This window comes from Carassius carassius, chromosome 33 (assembly GCF_963082965.1).
Source record: "Carassius carassius chromosome 33, fCarCar2.1, whole genome shotgun sequence".
Lineage (NCBI taxonomy): Eukaryota > Metazoa > Chordata > Actinopteri > Cypriniformes > Cyprinidae > Carassius > Carassius carassius.
This window is the reverse complement of record NC_081787.1, coordinates 5,482,115-5,502,439: the sequence shown is the minus strand read 5'-3', so window position 1 is coordinate 5,502,439 and position 20,325 is coordinate 5,482,115. Positions and strand designations below refer to the sequence as shown.

Sequence of the window (20,325 nt, the reverse complement as noted above, 5' to 3'; positions counted from 1 at the left end):
ATGCATCTCTTCTCATTTTAGGCTCACTTTCTTTTTTCGTTTTCGTTTGGCCTAATCTTGTGTTTTTTCCCTGGTCTCATCTCATCTGGTCTCATCAGCCAGGTTTCCACCGAAATTAGCAGGAACAATTGTACCAAGAACCTTTTCCCAGGAACTTTTTTCATCCCAGACCTGTTGCTTTCTGTGTTTCCAACGCGGTCTAAAGTACATGTAGATTAGGCAAATAGTCTACAAAGTGAAATAGTCTACAAATAAACAAATTTTGGACTTGCATCCTCATTAGTTCAGACTTTGTGAATTTGATTTGGCAGTGTGATCTCCCACGGACGGGACGACGCAAGTCCCGTAATTCTGCAAACAGCAGCGTAGGCTACTTGATAACGTCAGTCAGCTCGCCTTGGCTTCTGCAATTTTCCTCATTGTATAGTTACAATAAGATGAAATATATGAAACACCACTGCCTCCTTTTGTTTTCATTTAAACATATCAAAAGCCGCAGAAATGTAGTTGAGGGGAATGTGTGTGTAGCCTACATTACAAAATATTATATCAAACAGTATTGCCTCTTTTTATTTTAATTTTAACATATTAATATATTAATTGAATACAGACCAAAGATTACCTGTTAGATTTACCCAAAACTAATTATATTTTATGTTTAACCAGTAAAGAGTCATCAGAGCCAGTGGCAAATATCAGAAGTACTAGCTGAGTCGAGGCTGCTCTCGTCGGTAAACATGAGTACTGAGCTCCTGCTGATTGTCTCCAAAATCGGCGCACCACATTTTTAAATAGATGCTGTCTTTATAACTAAACCACAGATTTGAGTTTTAAACAACTACATTCTCACCTGAAATACTTTAAAACTACATTTCATTACACAGTATCAGTAATATTTAGACTATTATCCGAATGAATGTTGGTTGAAATACATTGCTGCGTGAACTCAACCAATCAGTATGTTTAGCGCCCAAGATCTGTCCGCAAAAGTTCCGGACCTTTGAAAAAGTACTACCTCGTGAGCAGGGACTTTCTGATTGGCAATATTTTACTCTGAGCTTTATTTAGATCCTGGTTCCTGTGGTGGAAACACATCGAGTACCAGCCCAAAGTCCCTAGTTCCTGGGTAAAGTTCCTGCTGTGGAAACGCGGCTATCTTTTCTCATTTAGTTTTTCAAATTTTATCTTACTTTAATGCTTGTCTACTTTTCCAATTTTAGTCTTTGTCTCGTCATTTTCTATTGACTCGTAGTATCTGTATGCTTCTCTGCTCATCTCATCTGTGTTTAGCTTGTCTCAGTGTCTTGTTTTCTTTCTCGTTTGATCTCATCATGTTATTTTGTCTAATTGCTAATTCCCTGGTCTTGTCTCATCATAAGTGTTCTTATCACGTCTCATCAGGTCTCATCTCTACTCTTATCTCGTTATGACACTTCTCATTTTTATGTTATTTTGTCTAATCCCTTTCTTTAGTCTATACTGTATCTCATCTTGGCTATTCTCATCTCGTCTCACCTCATATCATCAGGTTTCATCTATCAGGTTATTTTGTCTTTTTCTTTTGTCTCATCTCATCTTGACACTGCTCTTTGCATCTCTTCCTCTTGTCTATTCTTTTCTCCTATTTTTTTCTCTCCTCATAGAGAACTGTTCTGCACACCTGTGTTTGTATGTAAGTGTGTGTGTGTGTAAGCCACAGGGAGCTGAAATGTGTTAGTACGAGCATCTGTGAGTCCTCCTCTCCTGGTGCTGAATTCGGGCTTTCAGGGGCTATGGTGACATTCTGGGACAGTTATCCATCCCCAAAGAGAATGAAGCAAAAAGGAGTCTTTCAGGCCTCCAGTATAAAATGAGGAAATAAAAATAACTTCTTATTTCTATCCCCTGTGCGTTCTCTCCATTCCCTTGGAGATTGGACAGCTCTCAGCGGACTAGCAGCCACGTCTGTGTTGGAGGAAATGCTGCAGTGGCACATTTATCTATTTGTGGGGACACACTAATATGCGAACACGCACACAATTGTGAACACGTCTATAAACACACTGTCATAGAGCTTAAGCTGGGTCAGTTTCCAGCAGTTAAGACCTCCATCCACTGAATACTGCTGACTGTACAGCTAGAATTACATTTAGAAAAGTAAATACACATTTACTGAATGAATCCTCCCTCTGGAATGAATCCTGTTCATACCAAAATAAAAGTTCAACCTCAAACAATATACAGCTGTTGTATAAGTCACTACTATTTGATAAGTGTTTGGACACTAAGTACTAATTAAAAATACATCCTTTTCATTGCATTACATAACAAAACATTAGTGACACATGCAAACAAATGATGCTAGAGCTTTTCAAAGTACTAGCTACACTTTAATTTTCTGGGCCTCATCAGATTAGTAGTATCATCACAAAACCAGAAAGTTTGTTTATTTACTTATTTAATTTTTATTTAGAGTTTTTAAATAGCATTTAATATTTTGTTATACAATGCATATAATACCATCTAGATTTTAGGGGACAGGAAGTATTTTTTATTTATTTATTTTTTAAGAATTGTAATTTTGCAAGAATACATTAAATTGATCAAAAGTGACAGCAAAGATGTTTATAATGTCAAACAAGATAAAAAAAAAATACATAAAAAAAACCTTGCTCATTTGAACGTATTATTCACCAAAAAATCCTGTTCATGTATCAAAACTATGTACAGTATCATGATTTGCACAAAGAATATTAAGAAGCGCAAGATTTTCAAGATTGATAATAATAATAAATGCTTCCTGGGCAGCAAATAAGCATATTAAAATGATCACATGATCAGAAATATCATGCGACACTGAAGATTGACTGCTGAAAAAAAAAAGAATTATATATATATATATACAGTACAGACCAAAAGTTTGGACACACCTTCTCATTCAAAGAGTTTTCTTTATTTTCATGACTATGAAAATTGTAGATTCACACTGAAGTCATCAAAACTATGAATTAACACATGTGGAATTATATACATAACAAAAAAGTGTGAAACAACTGAAAATATGTCATATTCTAGGTTCTTCAAAGTAGCCACCTTTTGCCTTGATTACTGCTTTGCACACTCTTGGCATTCTCTTGATGAGCTTCAAGAGGTAGTCACCTGAAATGGTCTTCCAACAGTCTTGAAGGAGTTCCCCGAGAGATCCTTAGCACTTGTTGGCCCTTTTGCCTTCTGTCTGCGGTCCAGCTCACCCCTAAACCATCTCGATTGGGTTCAGGTCAGGACTGTGGAGGCCAGGTCATCTGGCGCAGCACCACATCACTCTCCTTCTTGGTCAAATAGCCCTTGATGCCTTCAGTGTGACTCTACAATTTTCATAGTCATGAAAATAAAGAAAACTCTTTGAATGAGAAGGTGTGTCCAAACTTTTGGTCTGTACTGTATATATATATATATATATATATATATATATATATATATATATATATATATATATATACACTTTACCACATTTTTAAATATGCTACAATATAGTTTTAAATAATAATAATAATAATAATAGTAATATTAAATATTTATGTATTTTTGTAAATCAGTTGAATGCAGTCTTGATGAGCATAAGAGACTTCTTTCAAAAAGCATGAAATCTTACAGACTCCAAACTTTCCAATGGCACTTTCAATGATCGCTTCAATATCCACACACTTTTCGACCTTTCTCAGCTTCAAGTGGATATCTGTGAGCTGAGTTTCGGACAGCACAAAAGAGCGTGAAGCACTGAAGGACATGGGAAAGGCAGACCGGTAGATGAATACATGTACAGCGATGCAGGCAGGAAGAACAAGGGCGCTTGTGCTGACTCCTGCACTTGCTGACTGCCCCATCTGTTGAGCGGGGTCCCCAGAGAGAAGAGGGGCAGCGAGGGTCCGTGTGACACATCTGCCCCTTGCTTAAGGCTTTTAAATAGAGACACAGAGGGGACTGAGGCATCCTGCCAGAGCAAAACTCCCCAGCACAGGTGTGCTTATAATAGAGGCCACATAAAGACAACATCTACCTCTGTGTCCGCTTTTGTTTGTCTATGTGGCTATTTTGTGTCTCTATTCTTGTTGCACTTTCTCTCTGATGTTCATTGATAGTGTACCTTTTTCTCATTTTCTCTTGCGTTCTCATGCTGTTCGCACCCTCAGTATTAAACTCATCCAGTTTGAAGAGCGAGGACTCATTTCTGTTCTCCACTGGGGGTCCTTACGTTGCTCTGTGAGGTGTGAGGGGAAGGCCACCGCTTCTCCATTACCCAATAACTGACGTTCGCATACACTCACAAAACACAAAACCAGAGAGGTCTTATTGAAAATAATATCACCCTCGAGCGTGTCCTTCACGGACGCAGTGTGGGGTTAAAGACTCCCAGCAGTTCTTTCATTTAAAGTGTCCTCCCTACAATCAGAGGTCGACAATGTCTTTAGGTTGACTTGGATATTCAGAGAGTAAACGAGCATGTTGTAAATAGACTGAAATAATACCAGTATATGTAGTTTACATGACTAGTAAATTCAAATTTTAATTTGGGCCAGTAACACGAAATAATATGAAATCCTCTCAGTAAAATTAGTACCATCAGTGGTGAAATTCACTCATTCCATGTTTCTCATGTGTTAACTTATAATGCATTGCACTTTCCAAAGGTGTAACAATGAATAGATCAGTATTATCATGTATTATAAGTGTTATTACAATATATGATGTATTATACATTACAAGGCATAATGCATAAAAATACTTTTATGCATTAAATATAAATGCTTCAATTAAAATGAAGTGCCAGCTTTTTTTTCCTCTGTGGCAGAATTGTGCTCGGGTAAAAATCTGAGTCCTTTTAAGAATCAGCTGGTTAAAGCCAGCTGGGCAGCTATAGATGCAAAAAGCACGAGCTGAAATGCTGCTTTTAATAATTCAGATCTTAACAATGTAACTGGTGAGTTCTAGTCACAAATCACCAGGTATGAGTTAGTTAACATTTCTACATTTCTCCTCAGGCACATTTAATAATGAGCTGCATCTGGATAAATATGCACACACATACAGTACGCACAGACACACACACACACGCACACACACAATCTAATTATTAATACCCTATTTAATCTCTATGTGGAATTAAATTATCTGCTTATTGCTATCACCGAATCAGTGTTTGTACAGATATAAGTGCTAAATATAATGCCTCTCAATCGATTATTAAAAGTGATCCAAAAGAAAGAGACTTAAGATGGTACATTACAGTCAATAAAAAGCAAATTGAAAGGCTATAGACAAAAAAGAGAGAATGAGATATTTTACCGATGAAGTAGGACAGCAGAATGGCCAGCAGGGTGGCTGCAGTGATCGCTGACAGGGCGGCACATTTCCAGCTGCAGTACTTGGACGGCTTCTTCAGCTTGAAGGCGCTTCTGGAGAAGGTGTTTCTGGGTAGGAGCCGTGGTGGGGGTGAATATACTGTGCCGGATGTCAAGGGGTAACCCGGTGATGAGCTGCTAAAGAGAGGCGTGGTCCCTGAAGAGGTCTTAAACAGGAAATGCCTGCAGAAAAGAGAAATATAAATTGCGTTTTAAGTATTTCAAGCACACATGGAAGGTCACATCCATCCATGGTATCAAATCTCCTTTACTGCATCCTCTCTTTCTAAGCTCTAAGGTACATGTGTGTGTGTGTGTGTGGGTGTGTTACGTTGATCACAGAGTGTCGCAGGTGCTTGTTGGGGGTGAAGGACAGTGTATGCAGAGCCTCAGTGTGGAGCAGTGGACATATGGCACACAAACACACGGCACCGCAGGCCTGTCCCGGCCCTCAGAGGGACACTTACACAACAAAGTCACTCAATAATTCAAAAGCCTCCGCTCCACACATGCTATACAGAGACACACTTCACTTAGATCGTACATAACGGTTAGATTTTCTGGTATGGGGTCATTTCCGTCGAGCTGATGAAAAGAAAAAATCTAGACAGGAGGATATTGCTGTGTACTTCACAGTCAGATTAATCATTACAGCCTCATAAATGGACTCTAGGCGCAGACAAACAGGAGGTGATTTGTTAATATGCAGCCTCAGCACTGAGACTACTGTGAGACAGAACATACTCACTGATAATCAGCGTTAAGCTTGCAAAAACATCATGAATACAGTTCATAGACCACAGAGCCATGTAACAACAGACTGGCAGGATTCCACAGAATGTTTTTCACAATGGTGCGCAATTCTGAAAGATCTAACAAATCACTTTTATCCCTGACTAGCTTTAAAAGTGTCATTTTTGTACAAAACAGAATGGTTTCAAAACACACCTATTTCCTTGCCTCCCATTGCTTGGACAAACAGCTAATCCTGCCCTAAAAATTTACACAAAACTTGGTCGTGCACAGTAGGAAGAAAGGAAGTCAGACATGAGGTTGAGTAAATGATTACAATTGATATTTAACACAGGTAAAAAAAAAAAGACACTTTACCTTTAAGAAATGACATCACTCAGAAAGTATGTTTCAAAAAGGTCTTTCTGGTGTCACACGGGTATTCTCCAGTCTCTCTTCCGAGCTGCTTTTATTAGTCTTGATACTTGCTAACATAGCCTTAATGCTACAATAGATTATTGATGAAACTTGTACAATTTAGCATTGTACTTAAATAATTTAGTAGTTAATTACTGCTTTGAGCCCTATGCTGGTGTTTCCTGCCCTGCAAATGAGGACTTTCATCTCACATAAAGCACCGTCGTGCCTGGAGCAAGGATGCATTTTTAAAAAGAGATGTAGTGTAAAATGGATCAGCTGGGGTCATGTTGCCGTTATGATTAGCGTGGGGTCCTGGAGTTGGTCGTGTTTTATCAGGTCCCGTTCTCTACTAAGACCAAATCAAGAGGCTGAGAGCTTTTCTGCGGTCAGGTATCTGCCTGAGAGGCTTGTCTCTGGACCGGCCCCCACACCCTAGCCCCCAGATACTTCCGTCTTTCGTACCTCTAACCTACGAAGGAAACAGCCACAGGCTGCTCACTCCTGTGATCTTTAATAGCCTCTTTCCACAAGATGCCTTCCAATATCTCTGGACACGTTCCAGCGGCGTATTCCATTTCCAGAGCTGATTTTTGTTCCGTCGTGCTTCAGCCCTTCCATTACCCCCAACTCTTATCGGCCTATCCCCATACATCCCTCTATCATCCCACACTCACCCATGGATGGACAGACTGAACCACCTGGAATCCAGCCTGATGGGACAGCTGGGGTCAGTGCCTAACTAACCCGTCACTGATGTATTTTTTAAGTTTTAACCTACAGTGCACTCTTACATTCAGCACATACACACAAGAAAACATGGCCAGGGATTTGTGATTGCAATCACAGTTTGGGATTCAGTATTGACATCTTGTATTCTCTGTTTAAAATTGTAAACTTATATTTTAGAGAAGATATTGCCACTTTGTCAGTTTATGATTGTGGAGCAAAACAGTATTTTGCCTAAAACTTAAGTTCTAAATAAAAAAATAGAGTATTATGCTAGTATGCTTTTCCTAATTCAGTAAGTCACTAGTTTGATTCGCGAATGAACAAATAGGTTGAATAAAGTTACTAACTCATAATTGGTAAGACACATCAGTTTGCAAGATCAAGCAGCAAAATGAGTTGTATTGCACAGCTAAAAATTGCTGGACTCGGAAGGGACCGGAAGCTAGACATATTAAATTTACAAATGGATTCGCCCACTCTTACAGGAAAAATAAGGTGGAGAAGACTCAAATGAGTCATTTGTTTAGTTACAATTTGAAACAGTTTTAATTTAATTGGTTTAATGAATAATTAAATAAATCACTCATAAATACTTTTTTTGCTCCTTAATGAATCAACATGCTTGAATGAATTAACTGAGTAAATGATTCAATGACTCATTCAAAGAGAGTAACTTGTTTCCTTCCTAAAGGAATCAATTTTTTTGACAGAATCATTTGCATATATGGGTCAATATCTTCACTCATAAAGACAGTTACATTTTGCCACCTGCTGATAAAATGATTACAATTCCCCTCTACTAAATGTCTGAAATACACAAACACAGACAAATGGAGTTATACAAACAGCAAAAATACCAGTGATGGGAGACTAAATACCAGCACTCACAGTGAAGAAACCTTCTCACATTTAATTTGTCCCTTTAAAAAAATCTTAAGTCTGATTCTTTAAAAAAAAAAAAAAAAACTTCTCCATGGCATGACTCCCACCCACCACGTCTGTCTCTGCTCTTCTCACCCAAGCCCAAGGAAAATAAACCTCAGAAGAAATAATAAAATCTAGGTCTTCCTTCTCAAAAGCCACTAAGGGAGAGACGGAGAGTGACAGCAGGTTGATAAATTTAATGAATGGTAATAAATGATAATAATGCAGCAGTATAATGAATGGAGGCCACACGGAGGATTCCACACAGTGGCTTTACATAACAAAGCCGGTTTTCCCCAGCTGAGGGTGACATCTACACTGCCTTAGGCCTCACTGTCTCACATGCATGCATAACACATACACACAGTACTGCAAAAACACATGCAGAGCTTGAATAATTGTGTGCATGAACCAAGAAGCTCGGTCAACAGTGGAAAAAAGTGAAATTTTCTTATTTCTTCATATTCGGTCTCGCTCTTTCGAAATGTTCTTTCAACCCTTCTTGCTTCTCCAATTGATGGTGTGATGCCACAGGCGGTACCTCCACCTCCAGCACCATGCCTCTATCTGAACCCACATCAACTCCCTTCACGTCTTCCTGTCAGGTCGACCTGCATAAACTGTACAGGGAAGCTAGCAGGTTACAGGTAGACAGTAATCAGGCCTGCAATGAGCAGCAGCGTGACAGAAAGGCAGCCAAAGTGCATGTCTAAAAATACAGTTTCGCTTCCTGTGGCCCGCCTCCATGTCATTCCGCCACTGTCTGAAGTCAGGCGACTCACAAGGTCAAGTCAGTCACTTAAATGGCAAATAATTTTTACCCACGCAGAAGGTTGCAGCCACTAATTTGCCAGCTGACAGGGGTGACGGAGGGAAATTAATTAAGGTCATTTTGGAAGCGCGTGCACTCAAGCTGAAGTGTAACTCATAGCTATTGGCTGTATCTCTATTGAAAGCTCTTTTCATCTCGGGATGGTGAGGGGAAGCCGAATGCGGATGGAGTGGCTTAATTGTGAAATTAAAAGGCTTGATTTACACGGCGTGCTTAATTGACAGTGATTTATGTCGAACATTGTTTGGGAGGAAGCAGGGGGAAGAGTTGAAGCCAACAGAGATGATGGGAGACGTGAGAGAGAGAGAGAGAGAGATGAGGCCAGACCAGGGGGAAATAAGCAGAGGAGAGGAAAGAAGAGGAGAACAATGAGTTGAGATGAGACAAAGACCTGATGATATGAGATAAGGAGAGCAGAGGAGAAAAGAAGAGAGGAAATGAAGACAGGAGAGGTGTAAAGATGAGAAGTGAGACAGGAAGAGGACAAAATGAGACAAAAAAAAAGCTCAGGTACTTTCTTTAAGTTCTCTGCAGGCGCTGATGAAGTCATTGTTGAGGTCATGATGTGTGTAGTGTGCAAGAGCTGATTAATGACCATGTCTCAGTTAGACAGGTGTGTGTGTGTGTCATTGAGCCCTGTTAAATATGCATTGCTGAAAATGGACCCTGCCTCTCATTAGTTGTGACAGCCCCAGAAGAACCCTCATCACCAAACATGTAGTTAGTGTCAGACACCGGTGTTTATTTATTCATTTTTAACTTTCCATTTCCAGATCTATTCCTCATTTAACTGTCTGATCTCGCACTCGCTACCCACATGCCTCTGATTGACACCCTCATTATATACATCACTTTTCCACTTTAAATAACCAACATCAGCACCTATCAAGACAGGTAAGTGACCGCGGTCATGAAATACCTCTCTTTGCATGCTGTAATAGGAGTAAAATACTTTTTTAACAGTTTTTTTCTTTTTTTAAACAACCACATCCCAAAACACCCAGCATGAGAACAGATTCACAGACACAAGTTTCTCCCTGACCTGAATCACACTTTATTCAGCTTTGTTAAACTTTGCTTCTCTCCACATTCTTCTACAATCCAACTATTGGGCGATGGGTAAGCTAAACACCAAAACAAAGGTCTCCAAAAACTTTTCTAATTATGTTTGCTGGGATTGCTGTGCCATATCCAGAATTTGATCTGTGTGTGGCACAAGCACAGAGAGGGCCCATAAATCTTCAGCGAGCTGCGGGCACCTGTATTCTGATTGGCTCCCGTTAGGATAACAAATTGGCCTCGGAGCGCAGCTGAGAATTTAAATCTGCCCCACACAGATACCTTGGCAACCACTGATGAAGTCTGAGAGGGAAAGAAAAAGAGAAAGAGGGAGGGGGAGAATAGAGAGAAAGAAAGAAAAGAGGCAGAGAGAAGCAGAATTTTGCATTGCTCACTTCTCAGCCGGAGATCAAGAATTCAAACAATTTTCTTTTAGGACAATTTTCCTGCTTTTATTCTCCCTTAAAAGCTGCATTTATTACCTAAAATTGCACAACAATTCTGGCCTCTTTTTCTGAGCAAAAAATGAAAAACAAAATAAAAAGTAAACTTTGCAAACTACATTTTCATGAAGGACAAAAGTATAACTTGCCACAAAATGTGCAATAAAGGCCAATCACAATTCACTATGCAACTAATACAGTGGAATCATTAAGGTCAAATTTACTGTAAATTTTTGTAAATTTCAACAGGAATCCATGTAAGCGCAAAACTTTTCCCAATGCAGATGTCACCTAAACTCCCTGCATTGACCAACAGAGAACTGCATTGGTTTGAAGTATGAAGTTTGATTTGGCTTTATATCTCTTGTCTAACTGTTTTTTGTGATGTGCAAAAGGTGAGTTTTGTCAAGTTAAGTTAAGTTAAGTTAAGTTAAGTTAAGTTAAGTCTATCTGTAAAACTACACTTGTGCTCTCAACCTCAAGTCACTTTCAGTGGACTATACATTACAGGACCTCTTCTGCCTGTGAAAACTGGCCCAAATTTGGAATACACAATGTCTTAGCCAGGCTCTTTTGTATCACTTCATCTAGTGTAAATGTGAAGTTATCTGAAATACTATAAAAGTATGAGTCTGTACATGAAGTACCTTCTGTTGAATAGTGTGAGGGAATAAAAAGCATGAGTGAGATTGCAAGCACTACAATTAAATATTCACAAGAATCATCTTCTGAGGTCAAAAATTACATTACCCATAACTAATGGATGTGAAATGATGCAGAATGGATGCTGCAACATCAAATGTACTGTAGAAAGAACCGCAGAGGCATCTGGTTCAAGGAGTTCATGGACCTGTGAATGTGTGCACAGCATATCGCACAAGTCATATTGAATCTTTGATATCTGCACAAACAGAAAAATCTAATTCTCTCGTGGCACACGGACCCAAACTACAGCTTAAGAAGTTGACACAGGACCCTGCTGCAAACACACCCACAAAATCAAACACCAGCCATGCTGTATCCACAATACACACCTTCAGAAACATCCCGCACACTGTGCATGTGAAAGCCCTCTTCTTTGGCTCAATTGTGATATTGCGACCTGCTTGGGAATCTAATTTGAGTGTGCACGACTCTGTATGGAGGGAGCAGAGAGCAGCTCGGGGCGTCCTGAGATGAGAGCAAAATTGAAGCAGGCATCAGCTGGTGAAAAGGCCTCACTTCATGATAGGAAATAAGCCTTCACAGGACCGGGCCATCTTCAGTCATTTATGCTGCCGAATACCGATTCCACCCTCCTCCTTGTTTTCCGATCTCTCACTCCTCAGCCAAACAATCTCTCGGATCCTCCTCCTTCCCCCCAGCTTGTTTATATCCTCTCCCTCTACCTATACTTTATCAATCAATCTTCCGGTACTGGCAGCTGTGCAGGTACCTCTCAGAGAAAGGTTTGCTTTTCTACTTTAACAGGAAAGTCCTGACCTATAAAATAACATAATTTACATAGAGGACACACACAGAGAGCTGTGTGTTCCTGTCTAAATGGTTCAGGGTGTTAATCTGTAGATGGAACATTCAGGGTAATCAATTTAAACCCCTTTAAAAGTTATCCACCAAACAGAAACGGGCATGACCTCCAATTCCAAGACAAAAGAAAAATATACTTAGCTTTTAAATGTCATGCTACTTACTCTTTCTGAGATTACTGTATATTCCCATACTGTATGTCTATTTTTGTTTCTAACCTTCTATAAAAGGGGTCACTTTAGACACAAAGTTATAATCACTGATGTGAGAGATTAATTTTAAATATATATATATATATATATATATATATATATATATATATATATATTTATAAACTGTTGCCCATGTAAACTTATCTCTTCAGTTTTTTTAACACGCTTTGAAAATAACCAATAATTATAAAAAAAAGTGACTGGGAGACAAAGAGAAAACATGCAGTGGAGGGTACATAATGTTCATCTTATGGGAACTCATACCCGCTCCTCAACTGACTATGCAATGCACAGCACACCACTCACAAGTTAACTTATTTATCCATGGAAAAGTAACTAGAAAAGTGCAGACCAAAAGCTTCCCAAGAAACTCTCACGAGCATGGCATCACAGGAGGCTACTGTTGCATCACAAGGCTGGAGACTTTCCTCCAAACTTTCTCTCTTTGGTTTATAAATCTGCAGAGGTGGATTTAGTCTGTGCTTTGGGTCAGGGAGAGGCAGACAGTGTGTGAAAATGCTCTCTCTGTGCTGTTGATACAAAAATAAAAATAGGCCTATTAACTTTAGTGTGTCGGCTTAGTGCTGTGTGACCCAGAGGCGAGAGGAGATGAGCATCTGCAGACACAGACTCCCCGGGCCTCCATCTCTCCACACTGAGAAACTGAGCGCTTGTCTGTCCATGTGACATTCTGTGCTATTTACACAGCTGAACACATCTCTGATCTATTCGGCTACTTAATGGGCTGGATGCCATTTTAAGCATTATATGGCAGCTTATTTTTTATTACATATTTGATTTCATTTCAAATTGCTTTTTATATTCTTATAGAAATCATTATTTACCCCCACTGAAGTCAAGGTTTCTTGCACCAAAAACTTTTCTTAATTTAGCTTCAAATGATCATTTTCCACCCATCAAGGGGCCTTTACCCTGACAGTTGTTTGCAAAAAAAAAAATATATATATATAAATAATAATTTGACCGGAAGTAATTTATTTTCAATGAAAGTAACTGAAATTTACCCAGCAACTTTGTGCAAAACTGGACCGCAAACCTTCAGATAATGATAACCTTAATAAACAGTATGAATTATATTTTAATAACAGCATAAAGGTGGGTAAATGACGACAGTGTTTTCATTTTGAATTTTTTTTTTTCGGCACATAATTTAAAGACACATGCAAAAGGATCACTGTCTCTGAGGTCAGCACTTATAACCATAGTGAAGTGAACAGGCACTTGCAAGATTCCACTGAGAAGGCCCACAAAGCCGCCTGTTGCCCAGGAATGGTGTGTGTGATGCTGGTCAATGCCAGCACAGATCCTGGGTGGTGTGCTGGTGGTCCAATCCGTATTCGCAACTTCTCTATATCCCCCATGCTCACCAGACTTCAGAGCCTCCGCAAATGTGATGAGTAATGCAGTTAATGAATGTGAATATATTGGAAAAGAGTTTGTGAATTACACGTGCGTGTGCACGACAGGTGGCCCATCTGCATTGACAGAACCCCAATTAAAAAGCTGCAGTGAGAGGGGCGGCGGCTGCTAGCAGGGGAACGGGGAGGGGGGCCAGAGTTTGGGCCGGCTTCCTGGCTTGGTGAGGTTTTGGATTGGTGTGGGGAGTGTGGTTCTGTCTCAGCAGATGGCAGGCTCAGTGCTGCTGGGTAGTCCTGATGGCTTCAGTATAGGAGCCCATTCTAACACACCTGAGCATCCACGAGTCAATGCTGAGCGTCGGGCCTTCATTAGAGCACCCCTTCATAATTTTATGAGCAAATGAGGAAGGATTGTGTGACAATTATACAGAGCCATTTAGCTGTCTAAATATTACCCAGCCATAAAGCTGATAAATATTACACACATTTGCAACTTCCAGTGATTTATGATGACAGAGAACTGAAGAACCGAAGGACAGAATGCAACGCTGGACGCCACAGATGAGAATAGTTTTAGAGAAATCATCATTTGTCACATGTCACGGTTACTGCTATGCAGTGTTGGGGAGTAACTAGTTACATGTAACGGCGTTACGTAATTTAATTACAAAATTATTGTAACTGTAATTAGTTACAGTTACTACGAAAAAATGAGTAATTAAATTACAGTTACTTATGAAATTTTTAACGATTACAAAGGGGATTACATTTGAATATTTACACGCATCCACATACAGATTTAACTGATTTCTTTCCCAAATTGCACTGACTATACACCCTAATAATTTCCGGGATGCGGAAATACAGTCTGGTTCGTAGAATCCAGTCATAAAAACGAAATGCCTAACGCGGACTGAATATGCCACATTTTGGATGACTAAATCAAAAGTAGGTCAGTACACTTGAATCAAAACATGACATGGACTAGTGTCTGTGAATATTAAGCCCCAAAAATGCAATATATGACTTGCACATTCTGCCTGTCTGTGGAAATCCGGCGCGGACTGGACACCGGGAGAATCGGGACAATTCCCGGTGACCTCGCAGCCGATTTTGCCCCACTATTTAATATCATTATTGTATAATTGCCTGCCGAATGTACTAAAGCGATCATTTGCGAATCCGCCATTTGATAATTAAATCTCTAATAAGTCATGAAGTGTTAGTCATGACTCGCGCGCTCTCCGCGCCTCCGCCAAACGGTTTGGATCAGACTCCGAGTAATCAACACGAGAGAGAGAGAGAGAGAGAGAGAGAGAGAGAGAGGACTGGTGGAGCAGAGAAGCAGAACTACTGTTCAGGGTTTCAGGTCAGTTTCATCTGTAAAGATGCTTTGTTATGACTCGTGTACAGTATTAGGATTTTTCTATAAAGATATTGTAGTATTGTAGAGTATTGTATTGTAGAGTTTTGTTCAATCTTGAGTATTAAAGTCATGAGAGAGATGGATAACAGGGCAAAATAAAGAGACTGAAGAGAAAAATGGAAGTGAAGGTGCAGTTCAGGAGAGAACTTTTAATTATTTTGCATGTCCCCAAATTAAAGATTTAAAATAGATAAAAAATAGTTTTGTCCATGAATTTGTTTGTATGAGTTTGAATTTTCCAGTCTGATTTTTTTTCCCACTCTGCCCCTCCTGTAAATTAATGGCAAAGACATGGTTTCATTTACCACACATAAGCCTACTGAAGCTCGCAGTGTTTTCAACCTCTGCCATCTCAATATAGGAGTACACGAGCACATAAACATAATTTCTAGAACTGCTCTGTGTCACTTCATGTGCATTTTACTTATTTTGAGAAAACTATCATCATATACAAAGAGACAGCAGTTTAAAAGAAACACCAATGTTTAGGATTTTATTACACAGAATACGTCACATGCTTATTAGATAACTGTATTTAAGTTGATGTATATGCTTTTATTTATTATTCTTTAATTTTCACAAATTTACAAAAGTAATCAAAAAGTACTCAAAAGTAATTAGTTACATTACTTTAATAAAGTAATTAAAAAGGTTACACTACTATTACATTTTAAACAGGGTAACTTGTAATCTGTAACCTATTACATTTCCAAAGTAACCTTCCCAACACTGCTGCTATGATATTACATGTTGATCTTCCTTTCATTTTTTTCTCCACAGGAAACACTTTGCTGTTCGTGTAGACAAAGGGTTTTCCCTTCTGGGGGTCCTGAGGGTACTCCAAGGGGCCCATGAAATTTTGATGGCATTTCTATTAACCAATTTCTAAATAAAGATCTATTTGCATTTTATAATACGTTTAATGTTCTTAATGAATGCTATTATAAATTGTTACAGAGCATATTTGCATTGTAATACTAGGAATCCCTATTCTGGGTTTGAGTCTGGCTGGGGGAAGGCCTCTGGATCTGTAAAGATTGAACAGCCCTGACGCAAACCACATCATCTGGGTAAATTGTGATCAGGAAGGTGCCAATGGGCGTGTCCACATTATAAGCAGCAGAAATATGCCAATCAAACACAGCAGACAGTCATCACCGGAGGTCACAAGCATACTGTCATTGTTTGTGTGTGTATCACAGGGTGACCCTGAACTGAACAAAACCTTGTCACTATCCAGTCCTGTACACAGCATTCCCAAAGCATTCATGTCTGAGAGCTGAATGGCCCATGCTGACATACAGGACCACCTATCAGTCCCTGCTTTAATTACAGCCAGTCAGGAACCTACACTTCCAACAGGCTTGAGACCTGTCCTGGTGAATTAAACATGCAGCCTGGCCTCATGAATAGTGCATGTGAGTATGCTGCTTCTCTGATCTGGGAACAGAGGAGGTGACCCTCAGCCCAGCAGGAGAAACATACAGGGAAAGAAAGAGAGAGAGAAAGTGTGAATGAGAAAGCTGAGGCACAGGGCTGAGTGAATGTATACGCATGACAGACAGATAATTTGCATTTGAGGGAACTATGAATGCTAATACTCTAAAATCTGCACATAGGCTATATAATGCAGTTTGCATGTGTGGTCTGTAAGCACACACTACTGTTTACTGAGCATGAAAGTCACATACCATAATACTAAATATTTTGTAAACACAGAAATAGAGAGAAAAAGTTCGAAATTACTATGAACACTACCATTCAAAACTTCAAGAAATGAATTCAGCAAGGACACATTTGTAAATAAGTACATTATAGTGTTAAAATGTGAAATAAATGACAAAAAAAGAACAACTCTATTCTACACTGATAATTGTAAGAAAGGTTTCTTGGGTAGCGAATTGCCATAATATAATTTTTTTTTTACTGCATTTTCATTATAATAAAAGCAGCTTTTGAGAATATACATAACAGACTTCTTTCAAAAACATAAAAAATATATATATATATATATATATATATATATATATATATATATATATATATATATATATATATCATAATACTCTAGTCTATATTAACAGAAATAAATGCAGAACTAGGCATTGTTTTCAAATTAGTTTCTATATTTGAAAATAATACATTTCTACTCATTTATTCAGTTCTGTAATTTTAGAATTAAATGCATAATTAGGTTACATTTTTTTTTTTCAAATGACTAGACCTGTCAAAATACCTAAATTGCTTCCACCCAACTAATAACAGTCCTAGAATTTTAATAAAAACAACTCTTTGGATTGAGACACAATTTCTGTCACATCGCACTCAATAATCTTGCTCCCTTGGGGGCACAAAGAGATTGTTTTGTCAGATTTAAAATATAACCTGCTATTTGTATGATCCTTTCTGTGAGAAAACTGCGGTTTTTATTCCCTTTATACAACAGTTATATTCGGTTCCCGGAATCTGACTGGAAACAGTGTTTCAAGAGAGCTGAGATAAATAAATAAATAAAATTAAAAAGTACTTAATGTTTCTATTATTACTCATAGTGTGTTTAAAATTTAAGTTATTGTTAATTTTGCTTAATTATACAGGGGTGCGTTTCCCAAAAGCATCGTTAGCCAACTATGGTCACAGTCCACTTTTGGGTAACGCAACCCAGATGTGCTTTGTGCAAAAAGTGACCACTGACCTGGTCTCCAACGGGACATTGCTGTTGAGCACCCAGCTGTCCTGCAGCTGCACTGACTCAGGTGTGGTGGGCCCTTCGCCCGGGGCGGAGGGAGGGGCATGGATGGGATTGCGTCGGCTGCTCAGAGTGTTACGGTTGAGAGAGTTGGCAGAGGACTGGTGGTGCGACAGCGTTTGGTGGTTGTGCGGTGGAGGGATGGGTGGCCGCAGGGTGGACTGGCTGTGATGGTTTGGAGCTCCTGGGGAAAAATGATTGAAAAATCCTTTTATCAAACTGTCAATCAATTATCAGTTGGCAATGTCAAAAAGTGCGTTAAGTGATGCAGGAAATACGAATGGAATAACGGCACTGTGAGGGTGAAGTGCAATCAGAATAAACATCAAATCAGGGACGAAAGGACGCTCTCAGTGATGACAGCCTGCCAAAGCTGTTTGTGTTGTTATTCTTTCTTTCAGAATTCACATGCCGATGTTCTGAGGCGGCAGGAAGCCCCTAAAGCACTCAACCACCCAGCTTGTTAAGACGCTTGTCAGACAGGAGACTCCTGTCTTCTCTTTTTAAGCTGCGCTGGCGTTGCTGGATGCTGTGTTTTCGTACCTCATGAAGCAGCATTAATTGACGTTGTTTGGCTCAGTGTAATCTTTAATGCAGCTTGAATTCAGTGTATGAATCTGCAGGAAGCACCAGCTCTGTTTGACTCTTTTACTGCAAAACACTTGGTACATGGACACGGCTGTCGTGCGAGGCTCTTCACTTCAGGCTGCTTTGTATGAGGTAACCTGTGGTGCTTGGAAACGTCTGGCATATAGTTTTAAAGCAGAAAGAAAACAAATCTCTCTATCATGTTACATTTATTATTCTTGTCTATCAGAGGAAAACCGAAAGAGAGAGCGGGGAGGAGGCCAAAAAAGAAGCATCAAACATGCTCCTAATATATTTTTCCATGAAACACGGAGTAATGCAATAAAGATGAACCTCCCAATCCAAATTTTCTTCCCACCAGCACACAAAACCATTTCCATTTACTCAGCCTGCCCATCTCATGCTTGTTGATCCATGACAGTTGCATGAGAGCGAGCTCCACGGCCTGATCCCCTGTCTATTGCTTTCAGGAGTCTGATCAGTACGAGCAGATGGGCTATTTTTTTATTATTTGTTTTTAAGAAAACAAGATTTCGTATCTAATATCAAGGTTAATGTCAAAATATTGAGTGTTAAAACCATGGTTTATTAATATGGCAATTAAAGTACCACATTTATACCACAGTAAAAAAAAGAGCACTATTGTAAACTTGTTTTAATAGTGTCATTTTGCAAATTGTTAACAGCTAGTTTTAAAATAAATAAATAAATACACATTAGAACAGTATTTCAGGGCTTGGTTTTAATTTCAAACAATGTCATTAATAAATATGACTGCTCACTCACAAATCTAAATAGACTGCCCTTTGGCTGTGCAATGAGATTCATTTCTTACTTTGTCCGCAGAAAATACAATTTCTAGCATGATCTTATTTATCCACTGTTTTCTGTGTGCTTGGCCCCTGTTGAGCAAGTGTTTGCTCTGCGAGATGCTAAATCTGTGACAGTAAAAAGCCTCTTGTGCTCTCTCTCCTCTTATCCTCTTCTTTTCTTTTTAAACACAAGAATGTGCATGTGCCAAGGACTACGAGAGAAGGACGCGTATGTGCGGGGGATTAAATTCATGAACGAAGTGTACTGACAAAACAGAACGTCAAGAGTTTGTTCTTACAATATAAATCCAACCAAAGAAGAACAGATCAAGTGTGTGTGTGTGTGTGTGTGTAAGTAGAGTGGATCAGTGCTGGCCTCGCCATGTAATCTGCTGTTCGTCATTTTATTACAATGGCAACAGTGCTGGACCAAACATGGAATAAGAGTAAGGCCGGACCCTGAATGCTGGGAATTGGGAGAGATCCTGGTGCTCAGGCACAGTGGGGTGGGTGATGGGGCCTGATCCCCTTTCTAAAGATCATTGAGAACTGATCTGTGCTCACTGGCCCCATGGCTTTATCTGTGGGTGTCACGCTCTGATGATCCATCTGTGATCAGTGAGCACTGAGTGGTGAAATATATTGTGAAAAATGTCTTGTAACAACACGAAGGCAAGTAAATGATGACAGAAATTTTATTTTTGGTTGGACTATGCCTTTAATAACCTCTGTAGGCAAGGATAAAATAGTAAGCAAGGGAAAATATTAAGACATGAGACATAAATTAAATTAATTATGTAACAATAATAATACAGCTTCAGATGAACTGAAATAATAAAGTATTTATCATCTACAGTTATAATAATATATGGAAGCCCATTTCCACCACACACACACACACAATAAATAAATAAATAAATAAACTTTTTATCTCACAATTATGATTTAGTATATCATGATTTAGACTTTTTATCTGATATTTTAGCTATAAATGACCAAAGCATTTTTCTTAAGGGCTTTCATAGATTTCATACATTTTCATATATATATATATATATATGCAAAATATGAATATGAAAGTGATCCTGCAGTGCTAAGTTGAAGTAAAGTTTAGT

At 39.0% G+C, this 20,325-nt stretch overlaps 1 protein-coding gene across 3 annotated transcripts in view; it reads right to left on the bottom strand.

Moving 5' to 3' along the window:
- The window catches only part of LOC132113553 (teneurin-2-like), a 364,954-nt gene that overhangs the window by 59,182 nt on the left and 285,447 nt on the right, over positions 1 to 20,325 (bottom strand). For all 3 annotated transcript variants that reach the window (XM_059521368.1, XM_059521369.1, XM_059521370.1), the window contains 2 exons: positions 17,757 to 17,994; positions 5,323 to 5,561 (listed from right to left, as the gene is read on the bottom strand). In XM_059521368.1, the coding sequence (XP_059377351.1) occupies positions 5,323 to 5,561; positions 17,757 to 17,994 (477 nt within the window). The remainder of the gene's footprint in view (positions 1 to 5,322; positions 5,562 to 17,756; positions 17,995 to 20,325) is intronic.